The sequence below is a fragment of the Bubalus bubalis genome, chromosome 2, assembly GCF_019923935.1.
Source record: "Bubalus bubalis isolate 160015118507 breed Murrah chromosome 2, NDDB_SH_1, whole genome shotgun sequence".
Classification (NCBI taxonomy): domain Eukaryota; kingdom Metazoa; phylum Chordata; class Mammalia; order Artiodactyla; family Bovidae; genus Bubalus; species Bubalus bubalis.
Window position 1 is genome coordinate 172,876,354 of NC_059158.1, and position 9,102 is coordinate 172,885,455.

Consider the following 9,102-nt stretch of genomic DNA (forward strand, 5'->3'; position numbering starts at 1 on the left):
CCCACTGACTTCTAAGCCCTAACACCACAGTTTTGCTCTTTGAAGGCCAGTCCGAAAGCTTGAGGGCCAGCACAGGGCCCACCTCTAGGTTTCCAGAAGCAGAGGAGTCTAGTCAGTGAGGTTTGGCCTTGTTCTTCACCACTACACCAAGCAGGCTGGAAAAGGGTCCCCTTCCACCTCGGTCAGAGCAGAGACTCTGAGAGCTGCAAAGGGCAAGTCCTGGCTCTGCCATCAGCAAGTTCTGTGCAGCTGGTCCCCAATTTCCTCAACTGCAAAATAGCAATCTCCCCGTCAGATACCTCACCGGGTCTTATGTAGGCCATGCATGAAACCAGGTGTGCAAAACAAGAGCTGATGCAAAGGGGCTTCATGGGTGACAAAAGAGAGACTTATCTGCAACGAAGGACACTAATGTGTATCTCTGATAAAGGTGAACCTGCTCGGTCCAACCCCCACCATTGGTTCGTACCTATCTTCCACGTGGAATCTCTCCATCCCTGCACGCCACCCAGGCAAACTCTCCTTCTGTCTCCTCCAGGATCCCTTTCTAGAATCCTTACAACACCCAGCCATATTGCTGATCAGGATTTAAAAGGGGTTCCCTCTCAAAACAGTCATTACTAACCATTAAAAAAAATAACAGTAATAACAATATCACAAACCAATGCCCACCAGGCTTTCTACCACCTCAGGGCCTTGGCACTTGCTGGTCCTTTTGCCTGGAACGCTCTTCCCCTAGTTATCTACCGGGATTGATCCTTTGCTTTCTTCAGAACACTGTTCAGATCTCAGTGAAGCCTTCCTTGGCCAAACTTTCTAAAAGTACAACCCTCTCTCCCAACAACCATGTCTCTTCCCTACTTCCCTTTCCCACCGTAATTTTCTCCACAGCATTTACCATTTAAAGTACCACAGGTTTTCATTGTTTGCTTGTTCTTTAGAAAGCAAGTTCCATGAAGGAAGAATTTGTTTTTGTTTTGGTCACTTGCTAAGTCCCACTGAGAAAAGAACTTGACCCCACAGTAGGTGCTCAATAAACACTTCCTGAATGCATAACTATGTCAAACCTGTCTCTGTCTCAGAGGAAACTATGTCTCATAGGAAACTCTATAGCTAAAAGACTTTATCAAGTGAGAACAGAATGAAGATAGGTAAGTTGTGCATTCAACTCAATGACAACAGAGTCTGTTTTACTCAATACTGTATTGCCAGCTGAGGAAGGCTTTCTAATCTCTCCTTGCTATTCTTTGGAACTCTGCATTCAGATGCTTATATCTTTCCTTTTCTCCTTTGCTTTTTGCTTCTCTTCTTTTCACAGCTATTTGTAAGGCCTCCTCAGACAGCCATTTTGCTTTTCTGCATTTCTTTTTCTTGGGGATGGTCTTGATCCCTGTCTCCTGTACAATGTCACAAACCTCTGTCCATAGTTCATCAGGCACTCTATCAGATCTAGTCCCTTAAATCTATTTCTCATTTCAACTGTATAATTATAAGGGATTTGATTTAGGTCATACCTGAATGGTCTAGTGGTTTTCCCCACTTTCTTCAATTTAAGTCTGAATTAGGCAATAAGGAGTTCATGATCTGAGCCACAGTCAGCTCCTGGTCTTGTTTTTGCTGACTATGTAGAGCTTTTCCATATTTGGCTGCAAAGAATATAATCAATCTGATTTCGGTGTTAGCCATCTGGTGATGTCCATGGGTGGAGTCTTCTCTTTGTTGTTGGAAGAGTGTGTTTGCTATGACCAGTGCATTCTCTTGGCAAAACTCTATTAGACTTTGCCTTGCTTCACTCTATACTCCAAGGCCAAATTTGCCTGTTACTCCAGGTGTTTCTTGACTTCCTACTTTTGCATTCCAGTCCCCTATAATGAAAAGGACATCTTTTTTGGGTGTTAGTTCTAGAAGGTCTTGTAGGTCTTCATAGAACTGTTCAATTTCAACTTCTTCAGCATTACTGGTTGGGGCATAGATTTGGATTACCCTGATACTGAATGGTTTGCCTTGGAAATGAACAGAGATCATTCTGTCGTTTTTGAGATTGCATCCAAGTACTGAATTTCAGACTCTTTTGTTGACTATGATGGCTACTCCATTTCTTCTAAGGGATTCCTGCCCACAGCAGTAGACATAATGGTCATCTGAGTTAAATTCACCCATTCCAGTCCATTTTAGTTTGCTGATTCCTAGAATGTCGACGTTCACTCTTGCCATCTCCTGTTTGACCACTTCCAATTTGCCTTGATTCATGAACCTAACATTCCAGGTTCCTATGCAATATTGCTCTTTAAGAGCATTGGACCTTGCTTCTATCGGACCTTGCTTCTATGCTCAATAAAGGACAGAAATGGTATGGACCTAACAGAAGCAGAAGATATTAAGAAGAGGTGGCAAGAATATGCAGAAGAACTGTACAAAAAAGATCTTCACGACCCAGATAATCATGATGGGATGATCACTCACCTAGAGCCAGACATCCTGGAATGTGAAGTCAAGTGGGCCTTAGGAAGCATCACTACGAACAAAACCAGTGGAAGTGACGGAATTCCAGTCGAGCTATTTCAAATCCTAAAAGATGATGCTGTGAAACTGCTGCACTCAATATGTCAGCAAATTTGAAAAAGTCAACAGTGGCCACAGGACTGGAAAAGGTCAGTTTTCATTCCAATCCCAAAGAAAGGCAATGCCAAAGAATGCTCCAGCTACTACACAATTACACTCATCTCACACGCTAGTAAAGTAATGCTCAAAATTCTCCAAGCCAGGCTTCAGCAATATGTGAACCATGAACTTCCTGATGTTCAAGCTGGTTTTAGAAAAAGCAGAGGGACCAGAGATCAAATTGCCAACATCAGCTGGATCATCAAAAAAGCAAGAGAGTTCCAGAAAAACGTCTATTTCTGCTTTATTGACTATGCCAAAGCCTTTGACTGAGTGGATCACAACAAACTGTGGAAAATTCTGAAAGAGATGGGAATACCAGACCACCTGATCTGCCTCCTGAGAAACCTGAATGCAGGTCAGGAAGCAACAGTTAGAACTGAACATGGAACAACAGACTGGTTCCAAATAGGAAAAGGAGTACGTCAAGGCTGTATATTGTCACCCTGCTTATTTAACTTATATGCAGAGTACATCATGAGAAATGCTGGGCTGGAGGAAGCACAAGCTGGAATCAAGATTCCCAGGAGAAATATCAATAACCTCAGATATGCAGATGACACCACCCTTATGGCAGAAAGTGAAGAACTAAAGAGCCTCTTGATGAAAGTGAAAGAGGAGAGTCAAAAAGTTGGCTTAAAGCTCAACATTCTGAAAATTAAGATCATTGCATCTGGTCCCATCAATTCATGGCAAATAGATGAGGAAACAGTGGAAACAGTGGCTGACTTTATTTTGGGGGGTTCCAAAATCACTGCAGATGGTGATTGCGGCCATGAAATTAAAAGACCCTTACTCCTTGGAAGGAAAGTTATGAGCAACCTGGACAGCATATTAAAAAGCAGAAACATTATTTGTCAACAAAGATCCGTCTAGTCAAGGCTATGGTTTTTCCAGTGGTCATGTATGGATGTGAGAGTTGAACTATAAAGAAAGCTGAGCACCAAAGAATTGATGCTTTTGAACTGGGGTGTTGGAGAAGACTCTTGAGAGTCCCTTGGACTGCAAGGAGATTAAACCAGTCAATCCTAAAGGAAATCAATTCTGAATATTCATTGGAAGGACTGATGCTGAAGCTGAAGCTCCAATACTTTGGCCACCTGATGCGAAGAGCTGACTCATTTGAAAAGACCCTGCTGCTGGGAAAGATTGAGGGCAAGAGGAGAAGGGAACGACAGAGGATGAGATGGTTGGATGGCATCACCAACTCAATGGAGTTGAGTCTGGGTAAACTCCGGGAGTTGATGATGGACAGGGAGGCCTGGCGTGCTGCAGTTCATGGGGTCACAAAATGTCAGACACAAATGAGTGACTGAACTGAACTGAACTGCATTGCCAGCCCTACCTAGCAGAGTGTCTAGCACATTGCAGGAGTGAAATGAATAGAGATAGTAAATAAACAAATCTAAAGAGAGCAGTCCATTCTAAAGGAGATCAGTCCTGGGTGTTCATTGGAAGGACTGATGCTAAAGCTGAAACTCCAATACTTTGGCCACCTCATGCGAAGAGTTGACTCACTGGAAAAGACCCTGATGTTGGGAGGGATTGGGGGCAGGAGGAGAAGGGGACGACAGAGGATGAGATGGCTGGATGGCATCACCGACTCGATGCACATGAATTTGTGTGAACTCCAGGAGTTGGTGATGGACAGGGAGGCCTGGTGTGCTGCAATTCATGGGGTCTCAAAGAGTTGGACACGACTGAGTGACTGAACTAACTAAAGAGAGCAGGAGGGAATTAAGACAATCAGATCAGATCAGTCGCTCAGTCGTGTCCGACTCTTTGCGACCCCATGAATCGCAGCACACCAGGCCTCCCTGGCAGCAGAACTGGCAACAATAACAAAATTCTAAGAGTATTAGTTAAAAAAAAAATACAGTCACACATTAATATTATAAAAGAAAAAAAAAACAATGATAGAAAGGTGTTTTTGAAATAAATAAATAAATAAATAAAAAAGAAAGGTGTTTTTGTTTTGTTATGTCTTAATTAGAAGAATATCACATATAGCTCTATGCCAAGAAGTTTTAAAATCTCCATTAAAAAGGTGACCCACCTCCCCAGGGACACATGTGGTTCCATTGCGGAACTTCAAGGCTGGCAAATTCCTCCCTCATCCCTTAAACTCCTCCCAAGTGGGTGGCCCCTCCCAGAGGACAGGGGCCACCACAGGTCACTCCTGCTTCCCCTGGTCCACCCGATTGCAGCAGCTGCAATCGGGCCAGGTGTGCGCATTCAGTAAGTCAGTTTGCAGGCTGGGGATGGGGGCTCACCTTGTTGGCACAGCTGAAGCCCAGCCCCAGCTCGGCCAGGACCTTCAGCACGCCCGGGCTGCTGTTGCACTTGACAGCGTAAAAGGATCGGACTCGAGGCAGGCACTTCAGAAAGCAGAAGTGCTTCCTCACCACGGCACCCAGGTCGGCCACGAAGAAGGCAGCGACCTCTCCCTGTCCAAGAAGAGGGGTGAAGATGAGACCCCACTCCGCTCCCTGCTAGTGCATGCCACCCACATTCCCCCCAAGTACCCTGCTCTAAAATTCTCTGGGGCTCCTCAAGCCTACAGGGTGTTCAAGGTTCTGTGATCCAGCTCCAGTCCCTCCCCTCACGGCAGCTCAAACTCCAGCTCTGTCTTCCATCATTTTCCACCTCCCAGCCTTTACTGTCACCACGCCTCCATGTAGAATACCCTGCCCCCGTAGGAGTCTGGCAAATTCTTAATCTACCTTCAAATTTCAGCTCAAATGCCACCTGCCCCCAAACCAATAAGGCAATTCTGCCTTTAATGCTCGCACTGCACTTTGCATATGTTGCCAAAGTATCAGAACTGGGTTATATACACATCTGTCTCCTCCAGATCAATTCCTTGAAGACCAAAGCTATGGCCTTCAGCCACTGGCTTTCATGTTTAGGAACTCAATGAAGGCTTGAGGTAGTCCCACTGTAGAACTGCAGCCCAAACCTGTGGACAACTGTCTGCTGACGGCTGGACGTGTATGAGGCCATGGGTGAGACTACATTATTTAAACCTTCCCTGCGCCTCAGTTTCCCTTTTATGCAACACCTTTTTACTGATGCCCACTTGGCATCTGATCAAGCATATTTATGCAAGTATGCTAAATAAGGTACAAAGATGAACAGACAGGGCTCCAGCCGTAAAGGGCCTCAGGTCTGGACAAGAACTAACCCTGCAAGCAATTACAAGCCCATTCAGGAAATGCTAAGCAGGAGTTTCTACAAAATGCAGAGGGAGAAGTACAAAACCTGCCTGGGGCAATCAGGAAGAGGTGACACAGATGAGTGATAAGTAAAGAGTAGAAATGGGTATTGGAGAAGGAAATGGCAACCCACTCCAGTGTTCTTGCCTGGAGAATCCCAGGGATGGGGGAGCCTCGTGGGCTTCCGTCTATGGGGTCGCACAGAGTCAGACATGACTAAAGTGACTTAGCAATAGCAGCAGAAACAGGTAAGAGGCAGAGAGGCTGGGAGAAGGGTGTTCCATGCTGAAGGAACAGCCTGGACAACAGAGTGATAATGGAACACATGGAATCATTGGGGAATATGAGCAGAGTAGTTCAGTTCAGATGGAGCACGATACATACCCTGGGAAAAGCCAGAAATGGGGCTATGAAGGCAGAGAGGTTCTGACTTGGATCCTGTAGGCAGTGGGAAACTGCCAAAGAATTTAGATTTTGAGCAGGGCTGTGATAAAGTTGGAGGGGGTGGGATGAGGCAGGGAAAAGTTTAGGGGGGTTATCGAGAGATGAGGCCTAAACTACAAAGTGAGGTTCCAGAAGAGCACGTGTGTGCGTGCTAAGTCCCTTCAGTTGTGTCTGGCTCTGCGACCCTATGGACTGTAGCCCGCCAGACTCCTCTGTCCATGGGGATTCTCCAGGCAAGAATACTGGAGTGGGTTGCCATGCCCTCCTCCAGGGGATCTTCCTGACCCAGGGATTTAACCCTTATCTCTTATGTCTCCTGCACCCTGAAGGATAATTTAAGGAGGCTGAATTTACAGAACTTGTGGTGCCCAGGTGTGGGAAAGTGAGGATTCCCAAGTTTCTGACTTAGAGAGCTGGGTAGATGATGGTAGTGTTGTTCATGAAAGTGGAGGACACAGGAGGGGCAGGATTGGGGCAAGGACCAGGAATTTGCAGATAAAATGAGCCGTTCTCTTGCAAACAGCAAGGATAGAATACCAAATGAGTGAAAAGAACCAGATGAGGGCCCTAGGGGGCAGCTGAGCCTGCTGTGAGACTAGAGGTCCCACCCCCACCCCCAGACCCTCACCGTGGTGGCCTGTGAGGCCCCCCGAGTGAGCTCCTCCAGCAGGTCTCGGGTGCTGAAACCCTCCTCCACCATCACAAAGTCCGTTTCTCTCAGGTAGCCAGCCATGCCGAGGGGGAGGACCCGATGGGCTAGATGGAGTTGCCGCTGCCTCCGGCCGCCTTAGAAAGTATGCAATACACTGCGGGAGGAGAGTGAGGGACGGCTGGGGAACTGGCCTCAGCTGCGCCCCGCCCCTCCCCAAGCCAGGGCACCCAGTCCTGTCACACCCTGCCCCCAGCACAAGCCTGGGGAGCTTAGGCTCACTGGGGAAAGTGAGGACGATCAGGACTTCTGGCCTGGGACAAGGTATTATATGCCTAGATGTCATTGCCTCTCCGAGCCTCAGTTTCCCCATCTGTAAAATGGATAAATTGCTTTGGCGATCCTTTCCAGTTCTGAAATTAGGGTTTTGGTTAAAAGGGAAAGAATGAGAGGGAAAGGGCAGGACAATCGAGGGGAGAAGTTTCCAGGTGCCCCCCCATCGTGACCACTCCCAGTTAAAGTGGCTGCAGGTGGCCCCACCAAGGAGTCTCAGCTCTCTGACCCTGGATATGCCCGACCCCCTCTCAGAGTCTAGTTCCACCGTTTGTAAAGTCGGGGGCGGGCTGGTCCTGACGTGCTAGGATTCTAAGCATGCAAAGGAGCTCCACATGGTGGGTGGGAGCCGCTGACTGAGATTCTGTCCTGGTGAGCCCTCCTGAGTGCAAAGCCGAGGTCCCGCCCCCACAAAACCCCCTTACCAAGCCCCGTGCTCCTTCGCGGGGGCCAGAGCCAGGCGCGCTGCTAGGGGGGGTCGCCGGTGACCTCGAAACCTGTGCAACACCCCGAGGAGTGGCAGCTGCGGAGCCGAGGCCCCTGCTGAGAGGAGGCAAGAGTAGCCAGAGAGCAGGTCAGCATCGGAGCCGAGAGCGCCCGCTCCCGAGGCTCCCCGAGGGTCTCCCCGCACTCGCCTTAAAACGCATTTACACGGCTTCGGCCCATAGGTCTCCCCAGCGAGTGAATCGGCTCCTCGGCGCCTCCGCTCGCTCGCTCCCCCCGGCTCGGGCCCCGCGGCCTGCGCCCCGCCCGCCCAGCAGCTACCGACCCCCCACGCCCCGCCTTCCACCCGCCACCACTTATATAGGCCCCGCCCAGACCCCGCCCCTGGCACACAAGCCCCGCCTCCACTCGGCGGCCCCTCCGTAGCCCTGGCAACTGGGTGCCGCCATCCCATTGGTCGATTCCGACATAAAGCCTTCAACTCTGCTAGCCAGCTCCGCAAACCTGAGCCTCAGTCCCACGGAGACCCCTCCGCCACTCGCCTACGCTAGTAAATCGGTATTGCAGGACCGCCAACTCAGAATCCTGAGCGCCTACGCCATGGGACCCTTAGCTCCTGGATCTTGGGTCTTAGAGAATGTGCAGAAAGCCAGGAGATTTACTATTCGCTGAGAAGCCTTTGCTGACGGTGCCTCTCCTCTAATCTGGTGAACTGCCCACTCGTCCCTGGAAGCCCAGGCCAAATGTCATCTCCTTGTATTACTTTTCTCATCAAGTCCTTTTCATTTGTCTCTTCCAGCATCCTCCAACTCAAAACCCAGATCAAATGTCTTCAACGATGCTTCTTGTCATTTTCTCAGCTCAGGGCAATACCTCCCTTCATCCCATCTTCTGAATCGGGCAAACTCCTACTCACTTCTCAAGTAAAATGTGTCCCCCTCTCCAAGAAGCGTTCTCTGACTTTCTCGAAAGAGTTTCTTCTTTTATATCTAATGAACTCCTGCTCCTGCGCATCCATCAAAGTCCAGTATGTCACCTCCCCCATTGAGCCTACCAAGACTTTCCTAGCTTGGAGAAGCAACGGAACTCACAGCACTTAGCTCTGGGTGGACTCCTTCCTTTTTCCGCTTTTGTTTCCTCATCTCATAACATGATATTCCTGTTGTTGTTTTACACTTCTTGTTTGGTTACACTTCCCGGTTGGTTTGAGAGCTCGCAAGGGCAGGTACTGAGTGCCTGCCTCCTCAGAGTGCCCAGCACCGGGCATAAACAAGAGTGCTGAGGAAGAATCAATATCTCTGCTATTCAAAATCGAACTGAAACGTTCATCTGAAACTGTAATTGTACTAGAACAGC

The 9,102-nt window shown here is 48.4% G+C and overlaps 1 protein-coding gene and 1 long non-coding RNA gene across 6 annotated transcripts in view; one reads left to right on the forward strand and one right to left on the reverse strand.

Annotated features, from left to right (window-relative positions):
* Positions 1-8,087, reverse strand: part of AZIN2 (antizyme inhibitor 2) — a 41,728-nt gene extending 33,641 nt beyond the window's left edge. The window contains 4 exon segments of one of the 5 annotated variants that reach the window (NM_001293775.2): positions 4,935-5,108; positions 6,949-7,126; positions 7,728-7,845; positions 7,938-8,016. In NM_001293775.2, coding sequence (NP_001280704.1) covers positions 4,935-5,108; positions 6,949-7,053 — 279 coding nt within the window. In that variant the 5' untranslated portion in view covers positions 7,054-7,126; positions 7,728-7,845; positions 7,938-8,016. 5 annotated transcript variants of the gene reach the window in all.
* A 168-nt stretch (positions 8,088-8,255) lies between these two features.
* LOC123328605 lies at positions 8,256-8,684 on the forward strand. Its single transcript, XR_006543535.1, has 2 exons — positions 8,256-8,453; positions 8,546-8,684. It is a non-coding gene; the product is annotated as an uncharacterized LOC123328605 (long non-coding RNA).
* Positions 8,685-9,102: the final 418 nt, after the last annotated feature.